This window comes from Fusarium phalaenopsidis (genome assembly GCF_050370095.1).
Source record: "Fusarium phalaenopsidis strain FUZ10S chromosome Unknown contig_32292, whole genome shotgun sequence".
In the NCBI taxonomy this organism is placed as follows: Eukaryota; Fungi; Ascomycota; class Sordariomycetes; order Hypocreales; family Nectriaceae; genus Fusarium; species Fusarium phalaenopsidis.
The window spans coordinates 261,768-274,193 of NW_028145410.1; the positions used below are offsets into that span (position 1 = coordinate 261,768).

Here is a 12,426-nt window from a genome sequence, read left to right on the forward strand (position 1 = left end):
TTGGTTAGACTTGGACACGGAGGCGCTTCTGCCGGGCGGCACAGGGTAGTACTGCAGCCAAGAAGCGGCAAGCCCTACAAGCTTCACGGGACGACGATCCGTGGCTAATTTAAGCTCAAGGGTCTTGATCCCTGCTCGTGGCTGACCCCCATGGGGAAGCGATGCAATCTCTGGGCAGTGTGGGGGATGCTCATGGAGTAATTTAGCCAAATTATCCCTGGGCCACCAATAGCGACGGCTAAAGCACACACTCTTCGAATTTCTCTCTTGTCTCGAATGCTTGTCGGGCCGGCAGAAGCCCTCTCGGATTGAACGGCCGGAACATAGGGGAGCCAAGCCGAAGGAGGAGCTGGGCCACTCACTCTGACTCGGCTGCGACCAACAACGCTTAACGGAGCAACCAACAAACAAACTATTCAACTCCTTTAGCAATTTTTCCAACTCCCAACATTGTTTCTCTCTTTAAACATTTTATCTCTGGCTTGTGAATGGCTTTAAATACGAGCAATTAGGAGACCTTTCATTTCCATACCAACTAACTCAACCACGCCGACCAGAACCGCGCATCTCGAGAAACTCTGGCCAAAATGACGGCCCCCGAAGGCTACATCGAAGGGTTTGTCTGCACCCTGGACACATGCTCCGTCAAAGATTGGGGCTATGTCCGGTACCGGCCGACCGTGGCCGGAAATGCTGTCTTCCTAGCTGTCATGGCTATTCTCGCCATCGCTCAGGTGTACCTGGGCATTCGGCACAAGACGAGGATCTTCATGATCACCATGTGCCTCGGCTTGGTGACTGAAACGGTTGGCTACATCTCTCGGGTGCTCTTGAATGGGAATCCCTTTAGTCGAGACTACTTCTTGTGGTACCTCATCACTCTGACCATCGGGCCCGTCTTCATCGCCGCTGCCATCTACCTGACTCTTGGACGACTCGTTGTCATCCACGGAGAGGCCATCAGTCGAATCAAGCCTCGAACCTACACGACCTTTTTCTTGGGATGCGACATTGTCAGTCTTGTTGTCCAGGCCGTCGGCGGAGGCATTGCTGCTTCTACGCCTGTAACAAACCAACACATGGTACGATGCATAGGGCTGGGTGTTATTGCTATGGAAAGAACACACTGACAATATGTTACTTCTAGATTGATGTTGGAACAAACATTCTGGTCGCTGGCCTCTCCATTCAAGTTGCTTGCCTGTTCGCATTCTCTGCCTGCAGTCTCGAGTTCTTCTGGCGCGTCAGAAAGCACCCGGAGCTTCGCAACCCCGAGTTTACCGACCTCGTCCACAGCAAGAAATTCAAGATGTTCCTATTCGGTATGCCTCTAGGACTCGAGTGAACTCCCCTTCAATAAGCTAACGACCAGTACAGCCCTCTTCGGCGCAACCGCATGCCTGTTTATTCGAACTGTCTTCCGATCCGTCGAGTTGAGCGAGGGCTTCACCGGGAAGCTTGCGAACCAAGAGATCGAGTTCATGATTCTCGATGGAGTCATGGTTATACTTGCATGCCTCTTTTTGACTATCTGGCATCCCGGATATGGCTTTGGGAAGCGGTGGAACGAGGCGGGATTCCGATTCCGTACCTCCAAGGCCAGGATCGATCAGGAGGAAACTCCACAGACGGTTTCTTCTGGTGGCAGCGAGAAGTACTGAATGTAGGCACTCAAATAGCTACCGACGTATGGTAGGATGGAAAGAAAGGAAAAGGTGGTGGGTTAATTCGATTGACAGAGGTAGGGACTTAAACAGACGGACAAAGGAGGTGTGCGAGAAGCAAACACCTGTTTACCATTTCTCTTCATAGCTGATTTAGCTTTCCATAGCGTCAAAACTCATCATTTCTCAAGACAGTACCATAAGGCAGTTCAAGCTTGGGAGCCAGTCACCCTGTTTTTTACCCTCCGTTACCTGGTTGTTCTGAAGTGCTCCCACAGCCACCGTATTGCCAGTAAGCGCCCCTCCAATGCGTTATCATCTAAAAAAGCTCACAAGTGTCGTATCTTCTACGTTTTAGACGTAACCATTTTGTTTGAGAACGCGGGATGCGATGCAAGATTTGCTCTCATTTAAATCGTCCAATTCTTTCATCTGTCTCTAATAATCTTACTTGAGCTGAACATGAACAGGCTTGCCTTCAGCGGCCGACTTGTAAATGGCCGACACTACAGAAAAGTTGAACTCGAGCCTGCTCCTGGAAAGAGCCACGCTCTCGCGGCCCTCGATCAAGTCAACAAAGGAAAGCAAGGGGCGGTGGTTTGCGTCCTCCCATCCAAAAGCCGGGAACTTCTCCTCCCTAGCATCAACCTTGCCATCGACATCCACATAGTGGACGAGCTTGAAGCCTTCCTTCTCCTGATCGACTTCGTCCTTGTAGTCAAAGGTCGGAACCCATTCCCAAGTCAAACCTCCAGCTGTGCCGTCGACATTCAGAGCAACTTGAGGGTCGCCATGGACACCGCTTGCTCGCTCCCAACCAAATGGGATGACAGAACCGTCCTCCAATGTCAACGTCAAAGATGCGCCAGCGTGGGTTTCCACAGATATGGTGATCTCGGGTGGATCGGCACCAGTCTTTGGCGTGGCTAACCAGGCATGATTGACCGTGGCAGCAACAGGACGGAGGACATCGAAGAACATGGTGAGATCGTAGACGCCCCAGTCGAAGATGGTTCCTCCGCCAGATTTCTCCTTTTGTAGAAACCATCTGCTCGATGGCTGGTACTCAATACCAGCGCGAGCGCGTGGCTGGCGGTTGATGAAGCGGGCGTGGTAAACAGAGCCAATGCCACCAGTCTCGATCAACTGGCGAGCGCGATCCAAGGCTCCGTTTCCGAGATATCGGAAGCTGCATTCTCCAAAAATGCGACCGGAGCTATCACTAGCAGCTAGCATCTCGGCCATCTCGGCCTCCGATGTTGCTAGAGGCTTCTCGCAGAGCACATGGCGGTTGGATTTGAAGGCAAGAAGGGTCGCGGCGTGGTGCAGCCACGGAGGCACAGCTATCACGACAATGTCACGGTACTGCCCTTCAGAGCTGGCGATCATGGCCTCAGCATCCTCAAAGACGGTGGCTTTGGGAAACTTGGAGAGCAGTGCTTCTCGAGCATCTTTCGAGGGGTCGGCAGCAAACAGTTGGACATCATGCCCAAGGCCTTGCGCTGCGACGCCATGTCGCCAGGCGATAGAACCTGCGCCGTAAAGGTAGATTCTCCATGGTGAATTGGCTCCATTGGATTCAGTCATGTTGGTAAAGGGTATGCACAAGGTTGATAGAGGGGTTTGCAAGATTGTTCGAGGAGATTCGGCCTTCAGCCAGTCATGTTGCGTTGGAGCTGGGATAATGGCGAGCAACAACAGCTTAGATGTAATTCAGGCGTACCCAATCTTTCCAGTCAAGATCAAGAGCATCAATAATTCTCACACCTCCCCATTTACCCATCGCAATCCATCCCGATTCTCCGAGCGCTATGCTATGATGATTACGGATGATGACTTGCCGTCTTTTCGAGGTCCGTAGGAGTTGAATGCTTGCCCCTGACTCAGCAGTCTAGACCAGACGATACAACGTCCCTAAATGTTGATTCCGGGGTAGATATCGCGGGCCGGGTAACCGTATGTCTCATGCATATGCACATCTGTAGGCACATCTCTATCTCCGATAATAAAGCCGCTAACGCGCGTACAATGGCGAGATCTCGCGTCTATCCGTCCCACAGCGAGCAGCGTCTACATTTGTATCTTACTGCATAAGACGGGCCGCTGCACCGATCGTTTAGCGCGGCGTTGCATCGGACTTAGCTTACTACGGTCTTACAGACAGGAAGGATTTTTTGTTGTGTAAGACTCGACTGATGGGGGCCAAATCTCATACTCGAGACAAACAAGGGGTCAACTACGGCAAAATGTACGGGTATCTGAATTTCTCAATGTAGACGATACATCGTGGTGATAAGGGGAGGTATTTATTGAATGCTAAGAACTGCGTGATCATGCCGTATTAACTTTGCTGGGAGTTAGTTGTTTAAGACCCAAAAGCAGGCTAGAAGAATTCACCGGCGTCAAACATTCTGCTCGATTCGATTATCCACTCATCATGGCTGAAGTACCAGAGGTCAATGGAACCAGAAAGGTCCTCAGAGTCGGAATCATCGGTTTGGGAGAAATTGCCCAGGTATCTCAGCGCCCACGTTATTCGTCCTCTTCAGACGATGCTGATCTCCATAGGTATCTCATATCCACGTGTTGAACAATCTCTCCAGCTGCTATCACATCACTTACATCTGCGATGTGTCCCAACAAGCCCTGGAGCATTGCGGCAAGAAGGTTGCAGGAGGAACACTCAAAACTACTACATATCCGGAGGAGCTTATCACTTCTCCCGATACCGATGTCGTCGTTATCTGCAACGTCAACGCTTTCCATCCTGAACAGGCGATCCTTGCTCTAAAGCACAACAAGTACGTTTTTGTGGAGAAGCCTCTCGCGCTGAACTATCGCGACCTAGATTCCATCATTGCCGCAGAGAAGACCTCTGAGGCGAAGGTTTTTGTGGGATACCAGAGAAGATATGCCGAGGCTTTCCTGGATGCTTTGAAGGAGATTGAAGGAATGGACAAGATAGAGTACATACGGGTCAGAGGTAAGTTGACAATCAGTCAGTGAGTCAAGACATAAGCAACTGACATTGGAAAGATATCATTGGGCAAAACAGCTCTTTCGTCGACCAATCTGGCATATTTCCGAAGAAGTATACCGACTTCCCAAAGGGCGCGGTTGCAGACATGCACTCGGTTGAGGAAGAGATGGTCAAGACAGCACTGGTCGACGAATTTGGAGTTGCAGCAACCCCTGAGTCGAAGACGTTGTTTAGGCTGTTCACGGGGTAGGTCACGTTAATGCCCAGCCCTTGGCGCATATTAACATATATGACTAACATTCAATGCTCACTTCATAGACTTGGCGTCCACGACTTTTCTGCCTTGCGTGAGATGGTTGGCATGCCTTCACGAGTTGTTGGCGCATCCCTCGGGTTGCCAATTTGGAATGTCCTGTTCCAGTATGAGGGCTTTCCGGTCATGTACGAGTCGGGAATTATCGACGTGCCCAGGTTCGATGCCCACATTGAGATCTATTCCCGACGAAAGATTGTGCGCGTCGATTACGATACCCCATACGTGAAGGGGCTTCCTGTCACTATGACCATCAGGGAAAAGATCGATAGTGCCAAGGGCGATGGCTACCAAGAGCGCACGGTTAGAAAGACCTACGAGGACCCATTCACGCTCGAGTTCTTAAACTTTTATCATTGTGCGACGAATAAGACGTCCCCAAAGACTTCGTCTGTGGATGCTCGGGAAGACATGGACCTGATCAAGATGATCATGCAGGCTGCGTACCCCTGACATGCTTGGCGGCTTGGCCATTCTCGGCATTGATTTAGTTAGTACCAAGGAACCTGGCAATAACATCTCTCTTATTTTGCTCGATAGACATCAAGTTTGACTGACAGATTGTGAATGGCACGTCAGCAGACTGCGGATACATGGAATGACATTCATCTCGATCCTAGTCCTGAAGTGAACACGACTTGATGTTGAGCCTATAAACCCAGCGTTCAGTTCTTCCATCCAATCTCCAACATCTTCTTAGCCGACACAGGCTTGATCTCAGGAAAGATGTCATTGAGGCTGCGTTCAGGCTTAAAGTCGAATTGCCCCTCGTCGAAGAGTATTCCAAAAGTGGCAAGCATCCCTTGCAGTGCTTCTTTTGGAAAGTGTTCATACGCATAGCGGTGGCCAGGAAGCTCAGTGATCTTACCCTCCTTGAGTAGCTCCAAGGAGTCATGAGTCTTTTTGAACTCAGTTCCTGTATCGCACTGAGTCAGAATGTGTCAGTCTAACTATCGGAGCAATGACACTTACCCCGAACCTCCTCAGCGAGCTGAAGAAACTCATTTAATGAAAGCTTGGTACCAATAACGTACGACTTCTTCTCCCACTTATCCAACGTCAACAAGGCCGCCGTGAATTTGGCGACATCATGACTATACGTGAACACGACGGGGGTGTTTCCAGACCCTGGAATGGCGGCCTCCTTGGAAGCCGCGTCAATGAACAGAGTCATAGGGCTGAGGTAAGACTTGACCTTGGGCATGCCCCAGTAGTCGAGGAAGAAGCCATTGCATACAATGGTCCACTCAAGGTTGGTCCCTTCTAGCTCAGACATGGCTGCCAACTTGGCCTGAGCGGCAGGGAACCAGGCTTGACTAACAACAGTTAGACACTAACGTAGAGTCGAGTAAAGGCCAGACATACTCAGGACGATACTGGACTCCAAAGACGCTGGGGATGAATCGACGCGTGACGCTCGATGCTTCAGCAGCATGGATGAGAGCCTTTTCCGCGTCTGGGGGAGCAAGGCCGCCTAGGGCTGAAATGACGGTATCAACCTTGTTTTCTTCCAAAATTGAGACGAGGCCGTCGACATTTCCGTAGTCTGTTGCAATGACACGGGCGCCCAGGAGCGCTTCCAGCTCAGCATTGGCCTAGCAAGATTAGCAACCATCCTTCAGTGCCTCTGTTAACGGATTCTTGGACTTGCCCTGCGTCCCAGGACGATGACGTCGAATTTTCCTTGTTCCGCGAGAGCCTCAACAATGGCCCTGCCAATGCTTCCGGTACCACCAGCCACAAGAACAGTCGTCATTTTGTTGGTTATTGGATCTGAAACTTGGGCCACGTTCAAATTGCAAAGTGTTGACAGAGGGAAGATGCGATTGCAGAGAATTCGATTTCAAAAATGCTCACAGAGGGTTCCTACAAGACCATGGCCTCTTTATGAACAATCATGCCGAGTTCTCCCACTCGGTATCGTTCTTTGACCTCCTCCTTACAACATTGAAGTTGGGTGTAGGGTGACTAAGTGTGCCTCGGAAATGGCCGAAATAGGCAAAGCCGAAATCCCACATCGGATCCCACATTGCTCAGCCATGAACGCCAAGATCCCACATAGCGCGAGCTTCTCAATCCACAGCTTCAGGGGTCCAATGCTTGTTAAGAACCGAAATCCCACATCCCACATCGTCTTCCTCTACTTGACAGTTTGGACAGTTCTCTCGGACTTCCCAAGTCCCCGTCTTCCGATGTCTTCTGATCCCTCTCGATTCTACTGCAACCATGCGGGATGCGCCCGTTCGTACAAGAAAAAGGAGCACCTCTTACGTCATGAGCGGGACCACTTGAATTTACGTCTGTTTGCGTGCACAGCATGCCCGTCTTCATTCAATCGGGGGTAAATATGTACTACAATCTCACCACAAATAGTCGAAACTCAATGCATCTAGTGATTTGCTCAAACGACACCAAGCCATCAGTCATCCGTCTGAGGAGGTTGCTCGGCAGACAGAGGAGGAACCAGCATCGAAAGAGGACGTGGGAGCCCAATCGAAAGTGGCTCCAGCTGCTTCTGAACCAAATGACTCCTCGTTTATCAGATTGGACTTTTTGCTCAACAAAGGACTGTCTGGATTAAACCTGTCCTCAAATCCAACAACCGAATTACTCCAAGCGTCGTCTCGAACCGAGCTTGAAGCATCGTACTTCCTTCATTTTCACCCACACTGGCCTCTCTTGCATAAAAAAACTTTCCTACAGTCAGATAATCCTCCGGAATTGATCTCTGCGGTTTTAACGGCTGGCCTTTGGGTCCTTAATACCCCAGAGACGAGACATAAGGCCCGGTTCTACCATGATGCTTTGCTCAAGGTTCTCGATGCGCAGCTTGTAAGTTTTGCGACTCCAATGGATCATGGCACTCTGACCAGCTTTTAGTTCAAGTTTCATGAAACCTGCAAAGGCTCGCCTGGATCTCGGGCCGCGTATCTCGCCCCGTTCCAGGTACTTCTCATTGCCTTGATTCTTTCGACATACCGTGGAGCAGAGACGTTCCCATCGGCTATAATCAATAGCAAGCATGTGTGGCAACTTTTCGATACCATGGGCGTCTATGATCAAGAGACCATCAACGAACAAAACTCGAGTCCCATAATCCGGGAGTGCTACCAGAGGTAAGCTGCCAACACGATCGACCAAGCTAATAAAGCGCTGTACTAACCGGCCGAGGCTTGCACTCCTGCACTTCAAGGTCCACGTTCACCTCAACTGTCTTCTAATGTGCCATTTTCCACAGTTCAAACCGTTCGACTACTTGAACCCGAGCATGCTCAAAGTCCAGATCCCCTCTCCGAACTCATACTGGGATGATGAGGAGGCAACATTTCCCCGCCAGGGGCAAACAGTTAGAACAGTCGCCGACTTGGTCCTCAAATGTACCGATCTCACAACAGTATCAGATCTTGTAGCTTGGGACTTTTGCTTAGGGATGGTCATTGGGTGTTACTTGGTGAGACCGGCAGATGAGGGACATCGTGAGCTGATAAAGCGGCTGGATCCCTTTCTGTTTATACATCTCCATCACTTCGAAGACCATAGATGAGAGCACAAATACATTGTAATAGTAAAAGAGACTGTACTTATATAATATCATTGCACATGCCTGAAACGCAAAGAAGTTACAAAACCTGATGTACCTAGAGTGGATAGGTGCATTCAACGTCGGAATGTCATCACACAGCCAACTATCAGACTGCGAGCCATAGTGGTCAAAGAGAAGATTAGTTCATAGATATCTTGCCCATTCCAATTATCTGATTTAACGTCTAACTTGTTCTTTTGTCTACAGAGTGGGATTTGACGCGCGGAGATAAGATCTTGAAAGGCCGAGGTCCGCCACTACACACACCAGGGTCTCAAAGGCTCGCTCATATCGCCCGCAAATTCCATTCGTTCGATTTTGACTTTCTATGAGTTCAAGCATTGACATTCAGACCCCCTGCAGTCCCGATTGCTGACCAAGCTGATCGAGAAACTAGACTTCAAGAACGCGGTGTTATCCCGAGTATTAGTAGTGCTCAGCTGAAGTTTGCCCGTCGGCGCGATGTAGTTCTTTCTTCCTCCGGTCTAGATCCATTATAAAACTACATGAGTGCGCTAGCCTTTGCATTCAACCATTGGATATCTTAACCAGACACTCAGAAACTTCAACAATACCACATCAGTACAATGGCGAACCAACCATACAAGTCGATCTACCTTGCTGCCAACGGCGAACTAACTGTTCAAACCGTCACGCAGACCTACACTCCAGAGGGCTCAGAATGCCTGATCAGAGTCAAGTACTCAGGCATAAACCCCTGCGACCTCAACTTCTACCACATCGGTCTGAGGTCTTTTATCCCCGGCTTCGAACTATCCGGCACCATTGAGCAGACAGGTCCAAATTCTCCTTTCCTCGTGGGAGATGCTGTCTGCGGCATCGCTCCCCTCATGGCCCCGATGCCTTCCTCGTTGGGAACACATCAGGACTTCGCCATCGCCAAGTCTGAGCTCCTATATAAGGTACCAGATGGCCTGTCGCTGAAGGATGCTGGCGTCATCTCCATGGCAGCCCATACAGCAGCCGATGCCCTGTTCAACGTCCTAGGCCTTAGCTTTGCCGCAGCAGGCGTCACCGGTCTTGATCCAACCGGAAAGGGAATTTTGATCTGGGGAGGGGCCAGCAGCGTGGGCAACATGGCCATCCAGATGGCCAAGGATGCTGGCTTCGAGTTCATTTTTGTGACAGCCTCGGCCAAAAACCACGTGACCCTTGAGCAGCTTGGAGCCACCCACTGCTTCGATTACAAGAGCCCAACTGTCGTTGAGGACATTCAGCGCTGGCAAAAGACCCTCGGCGTGAAGCTTAGCATGGCCTTCGACACCGTTGGAAAAGGCACCATGGAACATGCCTCTACCGGTGGAGAAAGCACCCCTTTGCTGGCCAAGAGGTCATTATCCCCGGATCGATCAGAGACTCGCCTTGTTTGCACCCTCCCCGTTGCGGCAGATCCGGGATACAGGTTTTGCACCTCGTACCGCCCCAGTGGTAGTTACAGTGCCATGGGGGCACCCCAAGATCCAGAGGCGCCTAAGCGCGTCCGTGGGGTGATGGAGTATCTCTTGGCAACGGCGGATAGAGTTGTCAAGCTCCCGGTTGTTACGGCTGTTACTGGGGCTGAGGCTGGCATTGAGGCGATCAAACGGGTTGCCCGTGGGGATGCAAGCCAGGAGAAGCTGGTTCTTGAACACCCTCTTCAAGGTTAGGTGATGCGCACATAGTTAGTATTAGTACAATTAGGAAGCGCGAGATTATGGAGTACTAAGCTATGAGTCTTCCCTTAATTTACACCCTCTACTCGCAACAAGACCTGAGCTCAACAACCCCGAGCGACCGAGAAGGTTGGACATGGCGTTTAATTCCCCGAATCTATCTAAGTCCAAAGTACTAGCATGAGAGAAACTCCCAGGCCAAGAAATCTGCCTGTGATCCTGTTTGCAGATGAGGAACCCACGACAGCGAGCGTTGGCTTAGCCTCAGAACCAGGTGGCGCTACCACCACCGCTCCTGTGACGGTGATTTCAGGACCACCCAAAGTCAAAGTCGTTCCACTATAGACAGCGACAGTAGCAGTAGCGTACGTAGTTTTGTCGTCCGTGACTCCAGCGGCTGGAACAGCGTAGGTAGAGGTCTTGCCGGACTCGACGTCAACGATCTCGAGGCCAGCTGTTCCAAGGCGGACAACCTGCTCGCCAGTCATGGTAGAGACGACACGTCCAGAATACTCGGTGGGATCAATTTCGGAGTAGCCATCCTGGGGATCGGAGTTGTTCTGGCCGTCACCGGAGGAACTGCCCTCGTCGGACCCTGGTGCGGCCGGGGATGAGCCGGCGTCTTCCGAGTCATCCTGGTCGGCGTCGGCACCAGAGTCCTTGGAAGGGGTGCGTCCCCCAGTAGCCTCGGTGTTCTCTGCCTCAGAGCCAGGTTGTGCGCCATCCTGGCTGGCACCAGCATCAGAATCCTCGGACGGGGTGCTTCCCGAAGCACCTTTGGTGTTCTCCACTTGAGGGCCAGGCTGCGGGCCATCCTCCCCGGCCTTGCCATCAGAACCCTTAGATGGGGTGCTTGCTGAAGCAGCTTTGGTTTTCTCTGCCTCAGAGGATGGGTCATTCTGCTCGGCATCGCCATCAGAATTCTCGGAGGGGGTACTTCCCGAACCACCCTTGGTGTTCTCTCCCTGAGGGTCACGTTGGGTGTCATCCTGGCCAGCATCAACATCAGAATCATTGGAAGGGGTGCTTGGTGAAGCAGCCTTTGTCTTCTCTGCCTCAGAGCCGGGTCCCTCTATCGTCTTGCCCCCCTGCTCATCTCTATCGCCACCTGCAGTCTGCTTCTCGCCCTCTGTCTCGGTATTGCCAGGTGCTGGCTTTTCCTCTTCCCCTTCCTCCTCTAGGGCATCCGGGGTAGGTTCTGGGTCAGAGGGTTTCGTTTTGGTCGGTCCTGGTTCAGGGGCAGCGGTAGCCTTGGTCGATGCGGCTGTTGTCTTCGGCTTGGCGGGGTCCACCGTTGTTGCTGTAACCGGGATCAAGTTGTCAAGGGGCTTCACGGCATATGGAGGGTCGAAAAGTCCAAACTTGTTGTTCTTGATACCGCAATGCTTCCAGTAAGGATATCCCCACCGCTTTGCATCAATTGGGACAGCCAGGAAGGGGTTGCAACGGGTATCATCATCCTTTACAGGGGCCATTTGGGTCGCCAGATGCGACCTGTTATAGTTGCCGTCGCAATCTATTCCCAAGTCACTGAGATACAGTTGCCGTGTCGATCTTCGTGTGGCCGTGTCTTCGGAGTTGCTGTATGGCACAAGCGTTGAAACCTGATCCAGATCAAAGCCGAAGATTGCTCGGCTGGTTGAGGGCCCGAGGGGACCACATTCATTCCAGCCGTATAGGGTGTTGACAATCATGTAAACAGACGGCGAATAGCTGTTATCATTAGCCGCTGGTTTCAGTGATGCCTGGGTCAACTGAGACTTACAACGTGTAGTCGGTTTCGGTATCGACGAATGTAGATGGGTAAGAGTGGTTGCCAGTGGTGGGCCAGTAGATTAGATCGACAGTACCAGCATACCTAATCACAGGTTAGCGGGCCTTACAACTTGTTTGGCGTGGCTACCAACATGCTGCAGTAAGGAGAGTTCCAGAGAGTCTGGCCATCGGTGGTGTTGATGTATGAGCAGGTGTTCACTGTAATGCCGTTCTCGTCGATGGATGGGGCTGAAGTGATCGTAGCGGATTGACTTTTTGTTGTAATGATACTGGTTGTCGAGTTCGAGGGTGTGATGGCGATAGCTGGAGCAGTTAGACAACCATCATTCCGGTTCGACGCGAGATTTCCATACCGTGAACATGCTGAGCCCCGACGGCTAGGAGCCCTATCAGCGTCCACATCTTTAGAATAGAGCCAAGGTTGCGAGGAAATGCAA

The 12,426-nt window shown here is 51.3% G+C and overlaps 6 protein-coding genes across 6 annotated transcripts; 3 read left to right on the plus strand and 3 right to left on the minus strand.

The window, feature by feature from the left end:
- Positions 1 to 587: 587 nt before the first annotated feature.
- On the plus strand, positions 588 to 1,661 carry LRP88_04397 (RTA1 domain-containing protein; the record flags this gene model as incomplete). The annotated part of the gene is made up of 3 exons (XM_083240971.1): positions 588 to 1,082; positions 1,148 to 1,322; positions 1,378 to 1,661. 3 exons carry the CDS (start codon positions 588 to 590, stop codon positions 1,659 to 1,661), a joined length of 954 nt encoding a protein of 317 aa, XP_083102119.1.
- Positions 1,662 to 2,111: 450 nt separating this feature from the next.
- LRP88_04398 (Gfo/Idh/MocA family protein) lies at positions 2,112 to 3,251 on the minus strand (the record flags this gene model as incomplete). The annotated part of the gene is made up of 1 exon (XM_083240972.1): positions 2,112 to 3,251. One exon carries the CDS (start codon positions 3,249 to 3,251, stop codon positions 2,112 to 2,114), a length of 1,140 nt encoding a protein of 379 aa, XP_083102120.1.
- Positions 3,252 to 4,101: 850 nt separating this feature from the next.
- On the plus strand, positions 4,102 to 5,410 carry LRP88_04399 (Gfo/Idh/MocA family protein; the record flags this gene model as incomplete). Its single annotated transcript, XM_083240973.1, has 4 exons — positions 4,102 to 4,179; positions 4,233 to 4,647; positions 4,701 to 4,890; positions 4,963 to 5,410. The coding sequence occupies 4 exons, from the start codon at positions 4,102 to 4,104 to the stop codon at positions 5,408 to 5,410; spliced, it is 1,131 nt and encodes a 376-aa protein (XP_083102121.1).
- A 212-nt stretch (positions 5,411 to 5,622) lies between these two features.
- LRP88_04400 (uncharacterized protein) lies at positions 5,623 to 6,713 on the minus strand (the record flags this gene model as incomplete). The annotated part of the gene is made up of 4 exons (XM_083240974.1): positions 5,623 to 5,873; positions 5,930 to 6,290; positions 6,340 to 6,552; positions 6,609 to 6,713. The coding sequence occupies 4 exons, from the start codon at positions 6,711 to 6,713 to the stop codon at positions 5,623 to 5,625; spliced, it is 930 nt and encodes a 309-aa protein (XP_083102122.1).
- A 2,414-nt stretch (positions 6,714 to 9,127) lies between these two features.
- LRP88_04401 (zinc-binding alcohol dehydrogenase family protein) lies at positions 9,128 to 10,207 on the plus strand (the record flags this gene model as incomplete). The annotated part of the gene is made up of 1 exon (XM_083240975.1): positions 9,128 to 10,207. The coding sequence occupies one exon, from the start codon at positions 9,128 to 9,130 to the stop codon at positions 10,205 to 10,207; it is 1,080 nt and encodes a 359-aa protein (XP_083102123.1).
- Positions 10,208 to 10,374: 167 nt separating this feature from the next.
- LRP88_04402 (uncharacterized protein) lies at positions 10,375 to 12,391 on the minus strand (the record flags this gene model as incomplete). The annotated part of the gene is made up of 4 exons (XM_083240976.1): positions 10,375 to 11,926; positions 11,979 to 12,071; positions 12,121 to 12,292; positions 12,343 to 12,391. 4 exons carry the CDS (start codon positions 12,389 to 12,391, stop codon positions 10,375 to 10,377), a joined length of 1,866 nt encoding a protein of 621 aa, XP_083102124.1.
- Between the last annotated feature and the right edge of the window lie 35 nt (positions 12,392 to 12,426).